The sequence below is a fragment of the Artemia franciscana genome, chromosome 7 (genome assembly GCF_032884065.1).
Source record: "Artemia franciscana chromosome 7, ASM3288406v1, whole genome shotgun sequence".
Classification (NCBI taxonomy): domain Eukaryota; kingdom Metazoa; phylum Arthropoda; class Branchiopoda; order Anostraca; family Artemiidae; genus Artemia; species Artemia franciscana.
This window is the reverse complement of record NC_088869.1, coordinates 9,493,034-9,517,996: the sequence shown is the minus strand read 5'-3', so window position 1 is coordinate 9,517,996 and position 24,963 is coordinate 9,493,034. Positions and strand designations below refer to the sequence as shown.

At 31.9% G+C, this 24,963-nt stretch overlaps 2 protein-coding genes across 2 annotated transcripts in view; one reads left to right on the top strand and one right to left on the bottom strand.

Annotated features, from left to right (window-relative positions):
• The window catches only part of LOC136028819 (uncharacterized), a 314,462-nt gene that overhangs the window by 64,293 nt on the left and 225,206 nt on the right, over positions 1 to 24,963 (bottom strand). The window lies entirely within an intron of this gene.
• Positions 12,860 to 24,963, top strand: part of LOC136028817 (serine/threonine-protein kinase D1-like) — a 30,514-nt gene continuing 18,410 nt past the window's right edge. The window contains exons 1-2 of the mRNA XM_065706731.1: positions 12,860 to 13,072; positions 20,069 to 20,404. Of these exons, the coding sequence (XP_065562803.1) occupies positions 12,907 to 13,072; positions 20,069 to 20,404 (502 nt within the window). The 5' untranslated portion in view covers positions 12,860 to 12,906. The remainder of the gene's footprint in view (positions 13,073 to 20,068; positions 20,405 to 24,963) is intronic.

Sequence of the window (24,963 nt, the reverse complement as noted above, 5' to 3'; positions counted from 1 at the left end):
GCTTCGCGCCACCCCAACACCTAGTTGGTGGGGGCGCTTCGCGCCCCCCCCCAAGCCCCCCTGCGCGCGTAAGTCGTTACGCGCCATAATAGTTACGCGCCATTGTAGTTGTGTCCCTATGTCCCACCTGTGAATATAGATAGATATATATATATATATATATATATATATATATATATATATATATATATATATATACATATATATATATATATAATATATATATATATATATATATAATATATATATATATATATATATATATATATATATATATATATATATATATATATATGGTTTTAACTACGTAAAACTTGCGAATATACAACATTCTTTGCTGTCCCATTGTCTTTGCATATAAATAGATTGTCAGGTTTACCGACTCTTGAACATGCAACATATAATGGTCCATGGGAAAACAATCTGTATTCAGATCTATACCTCATGATTCTAATGATTGCCCTTGAGCTTTGTTGATGGTGATTGCTAATCGACCATTCCCTGTCCCGGTGTCCCGGTCGTCATTTATATCCCCCTGTTTCCCCCGGTGTCCCCGTTGTAGTTGTGTCCCTGTGTCCCGGTCGTCATTTATATTCCCTGTGTCCCGGTCGTCATTTGTATCCCGGTGTCCCGGTCTGTATATACATTCGTTTTTTAGTTTTGTTTTTCTCCTTTATTTTTTTCCTTTTTTTTTCTTTTTAGTTTATTTAGATTTTTAGATTTTTTAGTTTTTTTTATTAGTTTTTAGTTTTTTTTTCTTTTTAGTTTTTTTGTAGTTTTTACCTTCTTTTTAGTTTTCTTAGTTTTTTTTTTACTTATGTTCTGGTCGTCATTTATACTCCCTGTGTCCCGGTGCTTTGTTGATTGCTAATCGAACATTCCTTTTGTCCTGGTCGCTTTCTCTTTGAGTGTCGTCATTTATTTTTTTCTTTTTTAGTTCTTTTAGTTTTTACCTTTTTTAGTTTTTTTTAGTTTTTTAGATGAAATTTTTTTTTAGTTTTTTCCTTTTTTTCTTTTTAGTTTTTTATTGGTTTTTACCTTTATTTTAGCTTATTTTTCAGTTTTTTCCTTTTTTTTAGTTTTTTTTATTTTTTATTTTTTTTAGTTTTTTACCTTTTTTTAGTTTTTTTAGTTTTTTAGCTTTTTTACTTTTTTTTATTAGTTTTTAGTTTTTTTTTGTAGTTTTTGCCTTTTTTAGTTTTTTCAGTTTTTTTTTTAGTTTTTTATTGGTTTTTACCTTTATTTTAGCTTATTTTTCAGTTTTTTCCTTTTTTTTTAGTTTTTTACCTTTTTTTAGTTTTTTTAGTTTTTTTAGTTTTTTAGCTTTTTTATTTTTTTTATTAGTTTTTAGTTTTTTTTGTAGTTTTTGCCTTTTTTTAGTTTTTTTAGTTTTTTAGCTTTTTTATTAGTTTTTAGTTTTTTTTGTAGTTTTTGCCTTTTTTTAGTTTTTTTAGTTTTTTAGCTTTTTAATTTTTTTTATTAGTTTTTAGTTTTTTTGTAGTTTTTGCCTTTTTTTAGTTTTTTCAGTTTTGACCTCACCTGATCCAGTTTTTTTCAGGTGACGTCACCTGATCCACGATCCACAGATCCACAGACAACTTATTTTTATATATATAGATATATATATATATATATATATATATATATATATATGTATAAATATATATATATATATATGTATAAATATATATATATATGTATAAATATATATATAAATATATATATAAATATATATATATATAAATATATATATATATATATATATATATATATATATATATATATATATATATATATATATATATATATATATATATATATATATATATATATGTCGAGTGACGTCATGTCATCATGTCGTCATGAAGTTAGTTGTCGTCATGTTTGTTATGACGATGACGTCATTAAAATTATTTAAGAAAATCGTTCAAAGACAAATTTTTAATTGCAAGAAGATCGTGGACTGAAAAATGTTTAATTGTAAAATGACTCAAGAACCTACAATGGCAACAGCCGAAGAAGCTGCTCAAAGCGTCTATGCCAAAAAACCTGCGACTGATAGAGAAAGTAAGAAAAGAAAGCGTGCTGAGGAATCACAAGAACAGCAAGAAAACAGGCATATATATATATAAATAAGTTGTCTGTCTGTCTGTCGGGTGACGTCATTATATGACGTCTGAATTATTTCATCATACACCAATTCAAAAACAAATGTATTCAAGCCGAAGTAGCTGAGTTGGTAAAGCGTTATGTTCAAGGTTCCAGGTCCGACGCACATATACTAATCTGGCTACATAAAAAAATTACTTCGAACGAAATTGATGATGTGATTTCCGCTGAAATACCTGATAAAAATGTCGATAAGGGGTTACATGATATTATTGTAAAAAATATGATACATGTACCTTGCGGTGCACTGAACGAAAATTCACCATGCATGGCCAAAGGAAGGTGCACAAAGCAATATCCTCGACTTTTAGTATCCAACACAATTACTGGCAATGATGGTTACCCACAATATAGAAGAAGATCTACTGAAGATGGCGGTAAAACAGCAATAATAAAGAAGCGTAACGGTACCACCATCGAAGTAGATAACCAGTGGGTTGTTCCATATTCCCCATTATTATCAAAAACATTTAATGCACACATAAACGTTGAATACTGTAACTCCGTAAAGGCAATCAAATACATATGTAAATACGTCAACAAAGGCAGTGACATGGCAGTTTTTGGCTTGCAGCCTGAAATCAAAGATTTCGACGAAATCGTACAATATCAGGCTGGAAGATACATAAGCAGTAATGAAGCTGTTTGGCGAATTCTTTCATTTCCGATACATGAACGTAGTCCAGCTGTTGTTCACTTAGCGGTACATTTACAGAATGGTCAACGTGTTTATTTCTCGGAAACCAACGTGCAACAAAGAGCCCTGAATCCACCGGATACAAAATTAACAGCTTTTTTTCGCTTTGCAAAAATGATTCTTTTGCAAAAAAAACTGCTGTATACTGAAGTGCCTTCGTATTACACGTGGAATACTAAAAATAAAGTATTTGAACGTCGAAAACAGGGTAAGTCAGTCGACGGCCAACCTACCATCTTCAAAGATACCACGATAGGAAGACTACACCGTTCACCCCAATCAACATGAATGCTTCTTTCTACGCCTGCTTTTGGTGAATGTACCCGGTTCGACATCCTATGAGTATTTGAGAACTGTAAACGGTACTATACATGACACTTACCGTAGTGCATGCCAAGCTCTGAATTTATTGGAGAATGACCAACAATGGGATAACTGCATCAATGACGCGTGCGAAACGTCAACCCCAAGTCAAATTCGTGCATTGTTTGGTATCATTTTAACAACTTGCTCTCCATCAGCTCCTACAGAGTTATGGAAAAATATAAGTCAAAAATGTCCGAAGATATACTCCATCGAAAACAGTTAGAGACGTCAGATATGACTTTTGATTTTACATCAGAAATTTTTAACTAAACTTTAGTTATTATAAAAGATTTGTGCGTACGTATGGCAAACAAACCTCTTCAGGATTTCGGAATGCCTTCACCTAGCCGTATCGCTGCTGTTTCGACATGTGTAGAATTGGATTGTGAACAAAGTTACAGTACGAGTGATCTATTGTCGTATGTACAAAATAATATTTCCAAGTTTACGTCGGAACAAAAAGACATTTATGATACGATAATGCATTGTGTCGATAACAACGTTGGAGAAATTTTCTTTTTGGATACGCCAGGAGGTACTGGTAAAACGTTTGTGATAAAACTGATTCTGGCATCAATTCGATCAAAAAATGATATAGCGTTGGCAATTGCGTCGTCCGGAATAGCCGCAACATTGCTGCCTGGTGGAAGAACTGCTCATTCCGCTTTGAAATTGCCTCTGAATTTGCATTCTACAGAAACTCCCACGTGCAATATTTCCAAATCATCTGGGATGGGTAAAGTATTGCAGCAATGCAAACTTATTATTTGGGATGAGTGCACAATGGCACACAAAAAATCGCTCGAGGCTCTGGATCAATGCTTGAAAGATTTGAGAGGGAAGTCGAAACCCTTTGGCAGCACATTAATATTGCTTGCGGGAGATTTCAGGCAAACATTACCTATAATACCTAGATCAACTCCTGCAGAGGAAATGAATGCTTGCCTGAAAAATTCTAGTTTATGGGCACACGTAAAAATATTAAAATTAACTACAAATATGCGTGTCCGATTGCAAAACGATGACTCTGGTCAAACATTTTCAGATCAATTGCTGGCAATTGGAAACGGAAAGCTCCCAGTAGACTCAATTTCAGGACGTATACAACTACCTGCTGATTTCTGTAATTTAGTGACGTCCAAAAATGAATTGATTGAAAAAGTACTTCCGAATATTCTAAAAAATTATAAAAATAATAAATGGCTAAGTGAAAGAGCGATTCTCGCACCAAAAATATAGACGTCCACGAAATCAACAATATTGTTTTGACCAAGATTCGAGACCAGGCAGTCCTTTACAAGTCAGTCGACACAGTTTTGGAACCAAATGAAGCGGTTAATTATCCATCTGAATTTTTAAATTCCATAGATCTTTCAGGGTTTCCACCACACGTGCTACAACTAAAAATAGGCGTACCAATAATACTTTTAAGAAATATCAACCCACCAAAGTATTGCAATGGCACGCGACTTGCCGTAAAAAAAACAATGGAAAACCTAATAGAGGCCACAATCTTGACAGGGCCTTTTGAGGGTGAGGCTGTTCTTATTCCTCGCATTCCCATGATTCCAACGGATCTGCCTTTTCAATTTAAAAGATTGCAATTCCCAATTCGATTAGCATTTGCAATCACCATTAACAAAGCTCAAGGTCAATCATTAGAAAAATGTGGTATAGATCTTAATACTGATTGTTTTTCCCATGGACAATTGTACGTTGCATGTTCGAGGGTCGGTAAACCTGACAATCTATTTATATGCAGCGACAATTGGACAGCGAAGAATGTTGTATATTCGCAAGTTTTACGCAGTTAATTTGTATTGTATCTATCTATCTATCTATCTATATAAAAACGAGTTGTGTGTATGCATGTTTGTTTGTTTGTAAAAAGAGCGTTTGCATATGACGTCATTATTAGTACATACGGCTTTGTATATGCACAGACAATGGGAAAGCCAAGAATGTTGTATATTCGCAATTTTTACGTAGTTTAACTACTGCAGCCGAAATGAATGCTTGCCTGAAAAATTCTAATTCATGGGCACACGTAAAAATATTAAAATTAACTACAAATATGCGTGTCCGATTGCAAAACGATGACTCTGGTCAAACATTTTCAGATCAATTGCTGGCAATTGGAAACGGAAAGCTCCCAGTAGTGGGAAAGCCAAGAATGTTGTATATTCGCAATTTTTACGTAGTTTGAAACACATATATAAATCTATCTATATTCACAGGTGGGACACAGGGACACAACTACAATGGCGCGTAACTAATATGGCGCGTAACGACTTACGCGCGCGGGGGGGCTTGGGGTGGCGCGAAGCGCCACCCCAACAGCTAGTATATATATATATATATGGGTCTCTATAAAGCCCACCTCTCCTTTAAAAAAAATCTCTCTTTCGAGTTCTAAAAGTGTTGTATTTTGCACTCAGGGACGTACGCTGTGTGGGGGGGGGGTGGCTTTATTCTGTGTCTCACCTGAAATTCTAAATTTTCTTAATTTCTGGCTCTACTTTTTTAAGTTATGCGTTGTTTTTTCATGTCCTTCTTCCCCACCAAGAAATTTGTACGTGCCTGCATATTTTCTTGTTGATAGGTTCACTAAGTTTGCGAATATATTAATTACCTGATCTGGGAACCGAAGTGGAAACTTACTGCATTCCAGTGTTACGTTTTCTGTTCTACCCTCATTACAGGTTGCTAAACTGCAGATTGAATGTCCCATACATCTAATTTTACTTAAATATAACAGCACGAGAACAATACAAAATTCCATGTTTAAACTTTGAGATAATATTTTTGACTATTCCTGTAAGATATACAAACCACAATCTAATTCCGGTTCCGTTTTCAATCTTCTTTTTGTCATTTTGAAATATAGAGAGACGGGAAGAATTAAAAGTAAATATTTACCTAAAATTTAACTCATGCTAAATAAAATGTACTTCATAACGTCCGGCCAGAAATAGCTATTGTACTTAAAAGAAATAACGTTTTTAAAGTTGTAGCTTCCAACTTTTTTTCTTATTGATTGCTATTTCTGGTTCAAATCTGCTCTCTGAATTTCTCCGTCACTTAGATTTCCGCCCGTTTTGCGTAATAACTTCGCAACGTTTTCTTTTTCTAAAATACCTGGTATTCCCTGAAATAAACATAAAAAATCAATACGAAAAATCTGTGGATGCAAGAAAAAATTCATCTCTGAATTAAGCATAAATACTTGCCATAGAAATACTTCTTAATCGTTAGAAATGAATATTAAGCAAAATGCTCAAATTTTGCCAAGAAAAAAGAAATTGGTTTATCATGTATATAATCGGAATTTTTATACTAAAAGATACATCAAAAGAATCGAATTTTCATGCTGATTATAAATATATAAGTTTCGTCAAATTTAGTCTTTGTCATCAAAAGTTAGGAGCCTGAGAAAATTTGCCTTATTTTGGAAAATAGGGGGAAATACCCCCTAAAAGTCATAGAATGTTAACGAAAATCACACCATCGCATTCAGCGTATCAGAAAAGCCTACGGCCAAAATTTCAAGCTCTTATCTACATAAATGTGGAATTTCGTATTTTTTGCCAGAATACAGATCACGGGCGCGTGTTTATTTGTTTGTTTTTTGTTCGTTTTTTTTTTTCAGGGGTCATCGTATCGACCAAGTGGTCCTAGAATGTCGCCAGAGGGCTCATTCTAATGGAAATGAAAAGTTTTTGTTTCCTTTTTAAATGACCAAAAAAATTGGAGGGCACCTAGGCCCCCTCTCACGTTCATTTTTCCCCCAAAGTCAACTGATCAAAATTTTGAGATAGCCATTTTGTTCAGCATAGTCGAAAACCATAATAACTCTATCCTTGGGAATGACTTAGAAGTGTACAGACGTTTTCAGGGGGATTGTTGTTTTTTTGGGGGGGTGAGGGGAAGAGGCTATGTCGGAGGATCATTCCTTGGAGGAACATGTCATGGGAAAAGAGAAATTCAATGAAAGGGCGCATGATTATCTAGCATACTATAAAAAAAACAATGAAAAAATAAACATGAAAAGGTTTTTGCAATTGAAAGTAAGGAGTAGCATTAAAACTTAAAACGAACAGAGATCATTACGCATACGAAGGGTTCTTCTTCTCCTAAATACCTCGCTCTTTATGCTAAAGTATTCTTTGTAATTTCAACTATTTATTCTATGGCCTTTCTGATTCAGGGGTCATTCTTAAAGAATTGGGACAAAACTTAAGCTTCAGTGAAAAGAGTGAGGCATCAATGAGGGGACAAACACCCTTATATACATAATAAAGTTAGACCTACGTTGCCCGGGAAACGTGAAGTGTTGCGGCAACCTTTGTCCGGCTTCGCCGACTAAAGTGTTGCGAAAGCAACACTTTGGTTTTGTTTCTTCGCTATCGATCAGTAATCAAATGATCAAAGGCTATTCCTCAGCGTTGAAAAAAAATAGTATCGAAAGAAGGGACTAAATTGACTTTGCAGCCAGTTGAACATTATCCTATTCAATCGTAGACATCGTGACGGATGAAATTTTTTCTTTTTAGCTTTTTCTTTTTTAATTTTTTCTTTTTTTACTTTTCTTTTTTCTTTTTTTTCTTTTTCTTTAGTTTTTTTCTTTTTTATATTTTTATTCTTTTTTTGTTTTTTTAGTTTTTTCTTTAGTTTTTTTCTTTTTTGGGTTTTTTCCTTTTTTTAGTTTTTTTTAGTTTTTTCTGTTGTTCCTTTATTTTTGTTTTTTCTGTTTTCTTTTTTTTAGTTTCTTCTTTTTAATTTGTATTCTTTTTTAGTTTTTTCTTCTTTTTTTCTTTTTTTTCGTTTTTTAGTTTTTTTTTTAGTTTTCATTCTTTTTTGCTTTTATTTTTTTTTTAGTTTTACCTTTTTACTTTTTTAGATTTTTATTTTTTACCTTTTTTACCTTTTTTTCTTCTTTTTTTAGTTTTCTTTTTCTTCTTTAATTTTTAGTTTTTTCTCCTTTCTTTTTTTCTTTTTTTAGTTTTTTCTTTTTTCAATTTTTTTCTTTTTTTAGTTTTTTTAGTTTTTTTTTCTTCTTAGTTTCCTTAGTTTTTTACCTTTTTTTCTTTTTTTAGTTTTCTTTTTTATTTTTCACACGTCATATGCAAACCCTCAAACAAAAATCCATACAACTTATTTTGATACTAGCTTTTTTCCTTTTTTAGTTTTTAGTTTTTTACATTTTTTAGTTATTTTTTAGTTTTTTAGCTTTTTTAGTTTTTTTAGTATTTCCTTTTTAGTTTTTTTTGTAGTTTTTACCTTTTTTAGTTTTTTTTCTTCTTTTGTATTAATGCTAAAGCCAAGATTCGAACCTGGAACTTCTTGGACCTAGAACCTGGAAATAACGCTTTACCAACTCAGCTACTTCGGCTTGAATACATTTACCTTTTTTAGTTTATTTTTATTTTTTTTATTTTTCTTTTTCTCCTTTATTTTTCAGTTTTTTTCTTTTTTTTAGTTTTTTCTTTTTCAGTTTTTAGTTTTTTTTAGTTTTTTTATTAGTTTTTAGTTTTTTTGTAGATTTTACCTTTTTTTTATTTTTTTTTTTTTAGTTTCTTTCTTTTTTAGTTTTTAGTTTTTTACCTTTTTTTAGTTTTTTTAGCTTTTTTAGTTTTTTAGTGTTTTAGTTTTTTTTATTCCCTGTGTCCCGGTCTGTATATACATTCGTTTTTGAATTGGTATATGATGAAATAATTTTTTTTTGTTTTTTTTTTTGGTTTTTACCTTTTTTTTTAGCCTTTTTAGTTTTTTTAGTTTTTTTGTAATTTTTACCTTTTTTAATTTTTTTAATTTTCATTTTAGTTTTTTTAGTTTTCTTTTTCTCCTTTATTTTTCAGTTTTTTTCCTTTTTTTAGTTTTTATTTTTTTTTTAGATTTTAGTTTTTTAGTTTTTTATTAGTTTTTAGTTTTTTTTCTTTTTAGTTTTTTTTGTAGTTTTTACCTTTTTTTATTTTTTATTTTTTTTAGTTTTTAGTTTTTTACCTTTTTTAGTTTTTTAGCTTTTTTATTTTTTTTATTTTTTTTAGTATTTTCTTTTTAGTTTTTTTTGTAGTTTTTACCTTTTTTAGTTTTTTTTTCTTCTTTTGTATTAATGCTAAAGCCAAGGTTCGAACCTGGAACCTCTCGGACCTAGAACCTGGAACATAACGCTTTACCACTCAGCTACTTCGGCTTGAATACATTTACCTTTTTTAGTTTTTTTATTTTTATTTTTATTTTTTTAGTTTTCTTTTTCTCCTTTATTTTTTAGTTTTTTTCCTTTTTTTAGTTTTTTCTTTTTCAGTTTTTAGCTTTTTTTATTAGTTTTTAGTTTTTTTTTCTTTTTAGTTTTTTTTTTGTAGTTTTTACTTTTTTTTAGTTTTTTTTTCTTTTTTAGTTTTTTACCTTTTTTAGTTTTTTTTTAGGTTTTTAGCTCTTTTGGTTTTTTTAGTATTCTCTTTTTAGTTTTTACCTTTTTTAGTTTTTTTCTTCTTTTGTATTAATGCTAAAGCCAAGGTTTTTTTGAATTGGTATATGATGACTAACTTCATGACGACATACAGCTCAATCCTTATAATGACGTCAGTCGACAGACAGACAAACAACTTATTTATCTATATTCTAGCTGTTGGGGTGGCGCTTCGTGCCACCCCAACACCTAGTTGGTGGGGGCGCTTCGCGCCCCCCAAGCCCCCCGCGCGCGTAAGTTGTTACGCGCCATTGTAGTTGTGTCCCTGTGTCCCACCTGTGAATATAGAAAGATATGTTTTTAAGCACGTAAAACTTGCGAATATACAACATTCTTCGATGTCCCATTGTCTGTGCATATAAATAGATCGTCAGGTTTACCGACTCTTGAACATGCAACATAAAATTGTCCATGGGAAAACAATCCGTATTTAGTTCTATACCTGATTATTATAATGATTGCCCGTGAGCTTTGTTGATGGTGATTGCTAATTGAACATCCCCTGTGTCCCCGTCGTCATTTATATAGCCCCCCTGCCCCCCCCCGGCGTCCCCGTTCTATTTGTGTCCCTGTGTCCCGGTCGTCATTTATATTCCCTGTGTCCCGGTCGTCATTTGTGTCTCGGTGTCCCAATCTGTAATCTCCCGGTCGTCATTTATATTCCCTGTGTCCCGGTGGTCCCGGTCGTCATTTGTGTCCCGGTGTCCCTGTCTTTAATACTTCTTTGAGTGTCCCGGTCGTCATTTATATTCCGTGTGTCCCGGTCGTCATTTGTGCCCCGGTTGTCCATGGGAAAAACAATCCGTATTCAGATCTATACCTCAGTATTCTAATGATTGCCCTTGAGCTTTGTTGATGGTGATTGCTAATCGAACATTCCCTGTGTCCCGGTCGTCATTTATATATCCCCCCTGTGCTTCCGGCGTCCCCGTTGTAGTTGTGTCCCTGTGTCCCGGTCGTCATTTATATTCCCTGTGTCCCGGTCGTTATTTGTGTCCCGGTGTCCCAGTCTGTAATTTCTCTTTGAGTTTCCCGGTTGTCATTTATATTCCCTGTGTCCCGGTCGTCATTTGTGTCCCGGTGTCTCGGTCTATAATTTCGTGAGTCGACAAACTACTTCATGACGGCATAATGCCCAAACCTTTCTAATGACGTCAGTCTACACACAAACAAACAACTTATTTTTTTATATACATAGATAGAAGATATATATATATATATATATATATATATATATATATATATATATATATATATATATATATATATATATATATATATATATATATATATATATATATATATATATATATCTTCTATATATATAAAAATAAGTTGTCTGTCTGTGGATGGATGGATGGATGTGTCAGGTGACGTCACCTGAAAAAACTGGATTAGGTGACGTCAAAACTGAAAAAACTAAAAAAAGGCAAAAACTACAAAAAAAAACTAAAAACTAATAAAAAAAATAAAAAAGCTAAAAAACTAAAAAAACTATAAAGGTAAAAACCAATAAAAAACTAAAAAAAAAACTGAAAAAACTAAAAAAAGGCAAAAACTACAAAAAAAAACTAAAAACTAATAAAAAAAGTAAAAAAGCTAAAAAACTAAAAAAACTAAAAAAACTAAAAAAAGGTAAAAAACTAAAAAAAAATAAAAAATAAAAAAAAACTAAAAAAAAGGAAAAAACTGAAAAATAAGCTAAAATAAAGGTAAAAACCAATAAAAAACTAAAAAAAAAAGGAAAAAACTAATAAATGACGACACTCAAAGAGAAAGCGACCAGGACAAAAGGAATGTTCGATTAGCAATCAACAAAGCACCGGGACACAGGGAGTATAAATGACGACCAGGACATAAGTAAAAAAAAAAAACTATCTATATATATAAAAATAAGTTGTCTGTGGATCTGTGGATCGTGGATCAGGTGACGTCACCTGAAAAAACTGGATCAGGTGACGTCAAAACTGAAAAAACTAAAAAAAGGCAAAAACTACAAAAAAAACTAAAAACTAATAAAAAAAATAAAAAAGCTAAAAAACTAAAAAAACTAAAAAAAGGCAAAAACTACAAAAAAAACTAAAAACTAATAAAAAAGCTAAAAAACTAAAAAAACTAAAAAAAAGGCAAAAACTACAAAAAAACTAAAAACTAATAAAAAAAATAAAAAAGCTAAAAAACTAAAAAAACTAAAAAAAGGTAAAAAACTAAAAAATAAATAACGACCGGGACACAGGGACACAACTACAACGGGGACACCGGGGGAAACAGGGGGATATAAATGACGACCGGGACAAAAAAACTAAAAAGAAATAAAAACTAAAAACTAATAAAAAAAACTAAAAAATCTAAAAATCTAAATAAGCTAAAAAAGAAAAAAAAGGAAAAAAATAAAGGAGAAAAACAAAACTAAAAAACGAATGTATATACAGACCGGGACACCGGGATACAAATGATGACCGGGACCCGGGACACAGGGAATATAAATGACGACCGGGACACAGGGACACAACTACAACGGGGACACCGGGGGAAACAGGGGGATAACCTGACAATCTATTTATATGCAAAGACAATGGGACAGCAAAGAATGTTGTATATTCGCAAGTTTTACGTAGTTAAAACCATATATATATATATATCTATATTCACAGGTGGGACATAGGGACACAACTACAATGGCGCGTAACTATTATGGCGCGTAACGACTTACGCGCGCGGGGGGGCTTGGGGGGGGGGCGAAGCGCCCCCACCAACTAGGTGTTGGGGTGGCGCGAAGCGCCACCCCAACAGCTAGTATATATATATATATATATATGACGACTTATACTTATTGACGACATGACTGCCTGTCCATGGATTATTCTTTATGGTTGATTGTGTGTGGCTATGCTGTTTGACCTATGTGATTGTATGGATGAGTAGGGTTAAGGCCTCATTCAAGTGCTGGTCTATATTAATCACTAATTTAGGAAAACAGTCTTCCTTTTCTCCTTCTGTCTTTTTTTTTTTTTTTTTTTTTTTTTTTTTTTTTTTTTTTTTTTTTTTTTTTTTGTGCTGTATCATTGGTGATTTCTCTTTTCATGATATATATATATATATATATATATATATATATATATATATATATATATATATATATATATATAATTGTTTGTTATTTAGCTGTAGACTCTTATTTTTGAACCAATATATTTCAGGTTGGATGGTACATTTCACAAATACGGATCACACGAGAAAAAGGCATTACTGGAGGCTAGATCCAACATCAGTTACTTTGTATCAAAATGAAAATACCAAACAGTATTATAAACAAATTCTGCTCACCGATATGCTGGTCGTTGAATGTGCTGGCAATCAAGTTGCCCCAGGTAACAATTTTTACCTTGTCTATTTTGTTTGTTCAGTATTTTATTTATTTACTGAATTTATTAATTTATTATTATTGGTTTCATTGTTAATTCTTGTTTTATTATTAATTTATTTTATTATTGTTTTACTATTATTCATTCCTTTTATTATTTATTATTTTTCATAAATTATTTTTTATTTATCTATCTTATTCACATCATTAATTCATGTTGTTTTTTGGACTTTGTTTCATTTTGTTTACACTGTTCTCAAAATCAAAGAATATGGAAAAGTACTAGAAGTCCAACCTTTGGCGATTTAACATAGGAAGATCGGGAGAAAAAAGAAAATCATGGTGTCTCTTTTACTACAGTATTTGGTAACTTCATTAAAAAGTAGAAAATATCAAAGAATATTGGAGAGCTGAGATCATAAATCTACTTTCTTTGTAGAATTAAGCTGAAGTGTCTCCACGTGATAATGTTTTTTTTTTCGAGAAGTATTTTACTTCAAAATTCAGACTGTTTAAAGTAAGCCCTCGTAGGATTGGAAAACAAAATCTTGGTAGGTTAAGTTGGCTAGCCAATTCTAATCTGGCGTTTCTGACAGAATTTGGAATTCTTTACCTTCCCCTACATTTTAAAGTGCCTGAAATGATTAAAGTGCATGAAAGTATTCAACAGTTAAGTGTTGCTTAATTGTTTAAAGGACTTAATATGCCTGGAAAATAAATTTATAGCCAGAATTATATCTCGGGGAAGAATTTCAGTATAAGCATGAATATCAAGTGCTAGATTTTTTTTTACATTAGTGCCAGTTTCTGATTTTATTGGTTCACTTTATTGTTTTCTCATGAGTTCAAGTTCATTAAACGTAGGGGGGGAGGGCGTTTTTTTTTCAATTTTTTTTTAATGGAGATATAATGGAGTATTTCTCAAAATATAGGAGAGGCGGCATTTTTTATTTTTTTATTTTTTCAATAAAAAGTAAGAAGACCCTTCTAAGATTAGTTTTTATGAAAAATGATCTAGAATGTGAGGAAGATTCCTCTATTATCACTGGTCATATTTATAGAAGCGCGTTTTGTTCACATGATCAAGGTGAAGACATGACTGGAATGCAATATTTAAGTTAAGTGCAGCTAGCTCATAATCCCACCAAAGTAAAGGCATACTTAAACCTTTACCAAATTATATTACCAATTTTAATTACCAATTATATTTTAATTTTAATTACCAATTTTATGCCTTTACCAAAGTAAAGGCATATTTTGTAAATTTAGCTGATTTATTTTACCTCGGTCGCATTTGCAGAAGTGTATTTGCTTCACAGGGGGTTTGGAAGATTAGCTGTAATTGAGACAAAAATATGTCAGTACCTATAAGGTTAAATTATAAGGTCAATACAATAAGGTTAAAATTATTCCTATCTTATAATTTTATGCACCATATGAATTTCTTTTGTTGCACACTATAAGTGTATTCTTTGCTGCACACTATAAGTGTTCTATGGTAAGTATTGATGATTTGCAAGTATGATATAATATTTGTAAGTATAATAATACATCATGATTGTTGTTATGATGATATTATGACAAATGTGGATAAAAACATACGTTAATTTTATTTTTGTTAAGTCTAAAACTTGGTCCCGCTACAATTTCATTTACTTTAATAATAATAAAAATAATAATAATAATTTATTTATAACCCATTGCACAAAACAAAGTGAGGATAGCGGAGTACAAAGGGAGAAAGCAAAATAAACATTAGAAAAGAAAACAACACAAGAAAAGAAAACAACACATAAGTACATCAAAATCAATAGAACAAACGGATGAGAACGAAGGTACAAAGATACAACACAATAATTACAACAGAATCAACAAGGAAAAAGGTCAACAGAACAAACTGATGTGCCCGTGATATGGGGTAAGCCGTCGATATGCTTGTGCTGATAACTTGTCATGAAGCTCCTGTACTTTTGCAGTTATATCGGGAGCTTTGTAGTTTCGGATTATTCTCCGATTTTGATACTATAGAAGTAGATAAAGTAGGTATATACAGTATTTATAGTAACATATACGTAGTTTACATAAGCCACTCTTTTTTGGTAGAGTGAAGGTCCCAGAAAGATAAAGTACAGAGTGATCCCAAAAACCTGACTACAAAGAAACCAGAGCCACTTTATTATACTTAGACCGGTTTGACCCAATCTTAGAGTATCCAAATCTGACTTTTTACAAGCTTCTGATATTACAGTCTGGCGAAAGGACAACATATTTTTAAAACTTGTTAAACCAAGCCACCGAAAATTTTCAGCAGAGGGAATGGATGTATTTTTAATTTGAAAAGGAGTATGTGGCAAGGTACTGTTAAAACAAATATACTCGCATTTTTCAAGATTCAGATTTAATCCAATATCAAGGGAACCTCTTTTAGGCCTTTGAACTGTGCGAGAGAAGGAAGATTTACATCTACTGAAAAGGAGAATATCATCTGCGTAAGCAATATATGACACATCAGTCAACCCCATAAAATACATCCGAGAGATCTTGACAATTATCCCAGCAATACACATCTTGAAAATATAAGGTGACAACACTCCCTCGAAATAGACTCTTTATGTAAATTGGTGATACATTCTTTGATTTTGGGTACGACCTTGTATAGTCAGATATTTACACATTAGGATTATTATCTTTTTTTCTTAGAATTCACAAAATTAGCTCTTTAGTAGATGTCAATCCCACATCTAAATATGAACACAGTCTCTTAATCTCTTCATATGAAATGTGTGTCGATTTCATCCATACAGCAAATTTCCGTGGTAGGATTTTTATTTGAAACAACTATCAGAAGTAGAAAATGCTAAATTGGTGTCTTGTCTGACTGAAATCACTGAACAACAACATTAATTATTAATTATTATTATTAATTAATTATAATATAATTATAACATTATATATATTATTATATTATATATTATATTATTATTATAATATAATTATAATAATAATATAATATTATAATTAATTAATAATAATTATTATAATTAATTATTAATTAACAACGACATTAATTAGCACCGTCCTGTGCACTCTAAAAAAAAGACCGAAATTAAAAATAAATATTATTAGTGTAAATTAGTGTATCATTAGTAACATTAGTCTACAATTAATAAGAAAATACTATTAGTTTGTCAGTTTATTATTAGTTCCCTTAGTTTAAGAAAATACCAAATAAAACGCAGACTGAAAAGAAAATACCATTAGTTTTGGTTTGTGTAAATGCCATTAGTTTAACAAGCGTTAATGAGTGTAGCATTAGAACCATTAGTTTACAATTAAGACACGGATTAACAAGACAATACCATTATTTTACCATTAATACCCTTAGTTTAAGAAAATACCAAATGAAACGCTGACTGAAAGAAAATACCATTAATTTTTGCACGGAACACTAAAAAAAAATGTAAAATTCAGAAACTAAATTTACTTTCAAACGAGACAAAATATACTAGTGTGAAAATGGGTTCAAAAATGGAGGAAAATAAAGTATAAATTTGAAATAAAAAAGATGTGCAATTCGATTAATGAATGTTAAATACAGAATAAAAGACGGTATAAAACTCTACTTATACCCAGGAGAGTAATTTGCTATGGGATAGGAAAAAACTGCCCCCAAAACTCCGATTGCCCCCCCCCCCAGCTGAAATTTATCGTCTTCAAAAATCTCGTCAAAACTAATATAGGTCTATATACTTCAAGCATCCACAAAACAGATAAGTTTCCTTTATGGTACTATATGGCTCATTTTTCGTTTTATACTTGGCCATTTTCACGTCAATTGGGAAAATCGGCTCGTGATGAAATTAGCCCTTGCTCGTACCTAGGAGTAGCTTATAGGGTTACTTACACTGACTCTCTTACCCTGGAGATTTGTATGCTTGATTATTTGTCAAAAAAATGTTTCCGAGGAACAGATAAGTCAAAAAAATATCTCCTAGCAGAAGCGATCCTCAGAATAATGACTTTTAAGTCAATTTCCAAAGGAGTTTGAGTTACTTTTAAAGGAGAAATATATAACCGAAATATGATGAAAATTTAATGCTCTATTAACAAAATCATTGAAACTAGAGGAGAGAAATATGGAAAGGAGGCCGCGCAGAACGCATTGTGTTAAATACATAAACTAACCTAACCTTTTCTATAATAATAATTTATTTGTTACCTGTTTGTTTTGAATTTAAGCGGAGTAAGAGCGCTAAGAAAAAAAAAAAAAACAACAAAATAACACCAAATCAAAGGTCTAATCAAAGGGTGGTAAGGACCCAAGCGTTGACAGGCCTCAGCACCTAATCTAGCATAGAGTTTTTTCTATAAACAAAAATAATATCAGTGGCGCAAAAATTTCTAGTAATCTTTCGATTTCTATAAGAACGCGGCAGATACAATAAATATTCGCAATAACGGAAATAGAGAACTCTTTTACTTTGTAAATCTTGTCTATTAAAAAACGGGCGCAAACTGGAAAGAAACAATGTAGAGTGATCGCGGTATGTAGAATAAAGTCTGGATAAACTCTTACATGAAAATCTGCCTCGGTGTGGGACAATTTTCGCGTACCCAATTTCAAGTTTACTTTTAATATCATTAAACCCACAAGACCGAAAAGCCGATAAAGATGAACAAACACTAATACCAAGCCACCGTATCGAAGAAACGAACTTGACTGAAAAGCAAGATCGCTATTTTGATGTTGAGCATTAAAAACTAAATATTCACATTTTTCAGTATTACGTTTGAGGCCGATTTCCTCAAAAGACTTGGAAACAAGCTGGGACGATTTAATTAGGCTAGATTTAGTGCGGCTGATCAAAAGTAAATGTATGCAACATACGAAAGATTAGTTAGACCTAAGAAACATGATGGATTAATATCCATTTATAGTAGTATATTTTTAGTAGTATATGTTCAATATTTAATTAAAATGTACGTACATCGTAGTTTATCTCACTGAGACTAAGCTAATAATAAACGAACGCGAAATCGAATTTTCATGTTTTATTCTATTTTCTTAAGGTGATCTTTAATTACTTTAAAAGCTGCAAATGAGTGTATACTAGTGCCCAGAAGTTAGAAAAAATTACACTGTTTTTTAATATCTTAACGGCGCTGAATTACACCTTTTCCTTTTTTCTGATGTATTTTCTACCTCACACAAGGCTGTATTTAGCGGCAGGGGGGTGGTGAAATTTTTGTTCGATTCATAGAAACGCAAAAAAATGCATCTAAGCAAATTTTGACGCGTTTTCAAAGCGTTTTATGTCCCCTCTCAGAGGACCCCCCACCCCCTAATTGAACAAAGTCCTCGCTACACTTTTGTTGCCAGAATTAGTGTTTCAACTGTTAAATTTAAACTAGTAAATTTAAATACTAAATAAGCGACAGTGACAGTTCGACCATGGTAGTTCTAATACCGTGTTTTACAGTTTTACATAGTATTAATTTCGCAGGAGAGCGTAGAAAAACTGAAAATATGTTTCAGGCCTTTTGACTGTTATTAAAAAGCAGTTGTGTTTGTAAAAAAAAAAAAAAAAAAAAAAAAAAAAAAAAAAAAAAAAAAATCTCTATATTCTAGATACGGTAAAAAGAATGTCAAAAAGCTCTGATATTTAAGGATTTTGATGAGTGGGAAAATTAAATGAAGCCTTAGTTTGGTTACATCTTTGAACTAAATAAGGTTTAGAAAACAGACTGAAAAATCCACAGAACTTGATAGGTTTGAGACAGACGATTCATTTTGAATCATCACAGCCTGGTTGAAATTGATCTTGGTTCTAAATGTCAACTTATTAAAAGAAATAGCTTGAATAAAAGAACGGATTTTATGCCTGACGGTGCAGAAGAGGTTGAACTGAGAGGGTTTTATAGGCCTGTAGATGGCTTATAGTTTTACACGTTTGTGTAAAACTATAAAGAGTGGAGGTGGGTACTTCAAATACCTTCCCGGGACATAATTTAGCCTTTAGACTCATCCCTGAATGTTTTGTTTTCCTAACCTAACCCCTTTCCGAGATAGCCAAAAGTCAATCAACTAGAATTTTACCAAATAAATAATAATAACATGGACATTAACTCTATATAACAAGAGTCTCATAGGACTCTTCGTAAAACTTAAGCCAGTGATTTCCAGAAAGCAGCAACTGTATAACAATTTGTCCCAACTGTGTTAGAACTTTTGGAAAGTTCTGGAGCTGGTTCCAGATCTGTTTAACTAGCGTTGCTTAGAACATTAATTTATAAGGATTATTATTATTAAAATCATTTTTTTTAGAAAGGATTTCCATATTTATTGAGGGAATTTAGTACTTTTTCGAAGTTGTACCCCCCCCTCCCCTGCAAATATGGAGCTCCCATCTCCCGAACTAAACTCCTCTAAATTTGCATGAGATTATTGGTTCTTTTTCTTTGGACTACATTCTACCATTGTGCTTATTAGTTTAGAATGTAAAAATAGTGAGAGATATTTAAGATTTATCCAAAAAATTCGTATGTTCTCTATGTAGCTGGACTATTGTTTTATTTATTTATTTTTACATTAGGTGCCACAGTGGACAGTCATGGCACCACAGACGACAAGTATATTCACGGCAAAATCAAATGTAAAAAGAAAGTATTATTTTTTAGTTATCTTTGAGCTGGGTAATATTATTGTTTGTTTTTTTTTTCGATCTTTTCCTATGAAAAAAAACAAAAAAATTAATTCTCAGAATCTGGGGATGGAGCAGCATAATCTAAAGTGGATTACCTCGATGTTTTTGTTGATATTGATATATTTCCTCAACGACTATGGAGGTCAAGTGCCGAAGGAACGGATTCGTAAACTCCTTTGTACCATATTTCATAAGTGCATTTAAGGAGTGAATTGAAAGTTACACCATATTTCGTGACTGTAGGGTCAAAAGAAAGTCTAGGAATTGCTCAACATGCTTCTTTTGTTCTCTGTTTTTAGATCGTATGCATGTATTTGAAATCAAAACTGCCACAACAGACTATTACGTTGGTGAGGACATAGCTTTTGTTCAAAATTCAAATACTGGAATGCCTCAAGCCCCCCTGCCAGCTAGAGAAACCGGTCTTGGCCTTCATCTTGCAAAAGCGTGGGAAACGGCCATTCGACAAGCATCTATGCCAGTGACACCAAAAAGCTCCACTGCCGGAACACAATCAAATCAGGGGAAATCAGTAGAAGTGGCGCAAGAAGACAATACGTCTGATATCGGGCAGCTTTATCAAATATACCCAGATGAAGTTCTTGGGTCAGGACAATTTGGTATTGTTTATGGAGGCAAGTACTAAGATCTCAGGGTTGCCACTTTTTCAATGACCCTGCCATAATTGTAGCTTCTAGAAAGATATTTTGAGGAGCATATATTTTTAGGCCTCGAGTTTAACAAATTATTGGTTTGAATTTTATATATTTTATTATGCACTGCAAATTTGTCACATGATGAAAGAAATTGGCTAGAATTTGAGAAACATTAATTATCGTTTTTCAAGTTTAATAGTAATTTTTAGCACGTTTATTTATGTTAAGGAGAAATATTAATTAAAAAAAAAATTCTTTAAAAAAATGTTTGGCAACTAGGAATGTGTTTAAGACATAATTAAGACATTTTTAGTAACTGTAAAGGAATATAAGAAATTAAGAAATCTGATTATTTTCCGTATCTGCTACTACCACTGTTACCAATTAACAACTAAGCAACTAACAATTTATCGCAGCTGCTCCTCCTCAATCTGTTCTTACTCTCACTCTTTTCTCTCTCACATGAAGCTCCAGTTCCTTCAAATCCTCTCTTACGAACTTTGCCCGCCCTCTTCGAGAACGCCCTGTTTTTTGCCCGAAATGGATTGATCCGTTCAATTTGTCCTAACCATCTTCAGCCTTCTTTCACTATAGCCCTATAAAGTGAGACTGAATACAGAACTAACTTTTTTCCTTAGCAATTCTTTTGAAAATCATCCAGTATATCTTCCATACGTCCATGTTTCAGAGCCATACCATATCAGTATTATTAACGTGGCTTCCAATATCTTAACCTTAGCATGAAGATAGATCTTCCTGTTCTTCAAAAGTTTTTTTTTCAACTGAAAAAATAATAATAAAATAGCCCTTTGCCTAGGCTATTCGACTTTTTACATCTTTATTGCATCTACCATCCTTTCTAATAATACCATCTGCCATCGATAAGTGAAAGTATCCACTTGGCCGATCTTCTCGTTGCTTAACATCGTCTTTTCATTGCCATTTATTTCTATTAAAACTACTTAATCTTTTTAAAATTAGTTCAAACCTTGAACATGAACGCGCAAAACCTCGAGAGCCCTCTTGATTTTGCTAACATTGTTGTCTAGAATACTCAAATCCGGTGCATAAGATAAGTCTAGGGTAATTTTAGCTCCCCCTGTCCCATTTTATGAGTCATTCAGATAATTTAGATAAAACAGGTTGGACACAAACTTACTTCACTATTGATTCCACACCAAACCAACTACTAGCTTTATTTCTCACCTTAACCGCAACAACGCTGTCTAATAATGTAGCGCTAATCGCTTTAACTTGCCTTTCTGGCCTACTATAAAAGAATCGAGCCGTCGCTAAGTTTGATCAGTTGAATCAAACGTCTGGCTATAGTCTCTGAAACTCACGTCTAAAGCACTCTTTAAGTTCTGTTGCTCTTGGGTTAATAGCTAAGCGTGAAAATTTGATCAATGGATCCTTTCCCCTTCCCAAAACCACACTGTTCTTCTCTTAAATTTTCATCTACAACGTCTCTTAGTTTCATAAGTCTAATCTTACTAAGTAATTTGCTCTCCCCATAAATCAAGCTAATGTCTCTCTAATTGCTGCAACTCGCTCTTGTTAAATGAATCTTTGAAATTTTCCACTAGAAGATTTTTCCTTGAATCACTAGTGACTTATTTGCTTGTGGTATGGTATTGTTTACTATGTACACTGTGTATGTCTTTATTTTTTAAGTTTGATGTAAATGTTTCAGTTTTAGCTTAAATCATGTTTGCAGGATTTAAATGTTTCCTTTTGTCAGTTTAATTAACTTATTACAAAGTAAGAAATAAAAGGAAAGAAAGAAAAGGAAAACTTTGGGAAATAAAAGGAAAGAAACTAGTAGCATGTTGTTTCCCATGATATAAAAACAAGAATTCTCGAGTTCTCGAGCGTTTTGACTGTTGAATCAAATATCGTCAAATAAGTAATTGATCTGCAGCCAAAACTGTAGAAGTGAAAACACTGCTAAGGTTTCCATGTGAAAAGAAATCCAATTATATGTTGTCATTACCATTTTTTCCCTGAATATCTTTCAAAAGTTTCTCTTCCAAGCTCTTATTTTAGAAAGTTCTCCCCCTAATTTAAGGCTTCTAATGTTTTAATGCTTTCATTTTCGCTTTGCTTTAATTGAAAGTATTTAATTGAAGAAATATTTAAAATACTCATTAAGCATTTAACTGAATAATTATTTAATAAATTTAATCGAAATATTTATTCGAAATAAAGTTTTTATAATCTTAGTCAACATGAATCGAGATTAATCTGAATATTTAGTGGAAATCAAGTGTTTTATTGAAAGTACTTAATATTTAATTTGACAGAAAGGTATTTAGTTAAAAATATTTATTACTTTCGTTTTGAACTTTTTGATTGAAATTATTTAAGTATCTAACTGAAAGAAGTATTTCAAATAAGTATTTAAGTATTTAATTGAATGCTTATTTAAGGAATCCAATCAAAGTATTTATTCGAAATTAAGATTAATCGAAATTCATCTGAGAACTTAAAATTAAGTATTTAGTTGAAAGTATTAAATGCTTTGATTTTTGATTCAGTACTTTACATGAAAGCATTTAATTGTTTAATTGAAAAAAATAATAAGTATTTAATTGAACACTAATTTAATAAATTTAATTGATATTATGTATTTATTTGATGTTAAGATTAATCGAAATTAATATTTATTCGAAATTCAGTATCTAATTGAAAGATACTGAATTTTTCGTATTGTGGGGGTTTCCGCTATATTTTGTTCATAGAACTAGAAAATAAATCACCTCTATCATAAAAATTATTTTTAGGTACGTTGTTCTAAAATCACGCAAGTAAATAAAGGTGTTTCTTTAAAAAAAAAAATAAGTCAGTTCATTCTGACGTCAAATCGAGTCTAACTAAACATGCCATGAAATGGGCATTATTTTAGCTGATTTGATATAAACGCTTTTTTATTTGTGTCTTTTTTTTAAGTTTAAGCTATTTTTAGTTTCAGTCAAATTTGAATGATGAAAGTTTTGAATATTATCAATTATACTAACTTATTCCTCGTTCATATTAACAGAGAAAAAATATGATGGTATTTCAAGCTAACTGAGTTTCTTAACACAAGCCTATTGTGGCCAAAAATTGTGGTCAATTTTTTTGACCAAAACACAAAAACACAAAATACAAAACACAAGCCAAAAATTGTGGTCAACTATTTTTATGTAAATAGCACATTCTTGAATTAGTTTGCGAGGAAGGAGTTTACGAAGATCCAGAAATGCTTGTTTGTGAACGTGTGACTAGTTTACTATTTATTTATTTGTACACTCTTACAATTAATATTGGAATGGTACCAAATGAAAAATATAAAAAAGACATTTTGAAAACTAAAATTCAATTACAAATATTCAGTTAACGTAAACAGTTTAGTCTGACGTGAATCATAAAGTTTGCTGAGGGTTTGTACTGTAGCTCTCCGTTCTAAATCAATCACACTCGTTGATGGATTAGGGATTCCATATATGGATGAGATATTTTCTTTGGAGAAGGATATTCCTTTGAGAAAAGTATATTTTCTTTTGAGGAAGATGTTTTGTTCAGAAAATCTTAGTGGAAGTTCTTGTGCCAGATTGTGGGAAAGACGACACCATAAAAAAGTTTTGACAGGATAAACCGATTGAATGACCTCTTAAATTTGACAGCTTTTTCACATCCCGAGTGGATAGACTTACAGACCGATTCTGTCAACAGAATCAACAGAATGGCCTCTAGTTAACCTAATCGTCTGACCGTAGCTGACACCAAGGAATTTTAGCTGATTCCATCAAGGACAAATTTTTTATTTAGCCGACTTAGTGCTGCTTAAAACGATAGATTCCATTTTTTCAATATTGACTAGCAATTCTATTCCTCTGTTTAAAGTCACTAGAAGGCGAAGATTCCCTTATAAATCCCTTAGCGGGCTGCTTAGAAGCAACTAGTCGTCTGCATAATACAATTTTTTTTTTTTTTTTTTTAGAATGTTGATTTCTATTTGTCGGTGTTGCTGCAAACTTACACTTTGTTACCACGAACTGTTCCCTTATAAATCCCTTAGCGGGCTGCTTAGAAGCAACTAGTCGTCTGCATAATACAATTGTTTTTTTTTTTTTTTGTTTTTTTTAGAATGTTGATTGCTATTTGTCGGTGTTGCTGCAAACTTACACTTTGTTACCACGAATTGTTTGATATTGGGTGTGTGGCAACAATAAAAATTTGTTGGTGCCTGACCCTGTTCGATGCACATTTGGAACAGTAAATGTCACTACTCATGTAGAAGCTCTATGCCAGGCTGTAAGTGTCTCACAGTGATCCCATCGATCCTTGGGATTTGTTCTTTTTCAACTTCGTCACTAATACCTCAGTATTCAGAATATTCAGCTATTCAGAATATTCAGTATTCAGCTATTCAGAAATAATGAAAGCAGTGTGACGGAGAAAGTGAGCTGTATATTTTTGAATTATTAATGACAAAAAAAGAAAATATAAGTCAATATTTTAAATTTTTTATTATTTTAGGTGCATTAAGTAGATAT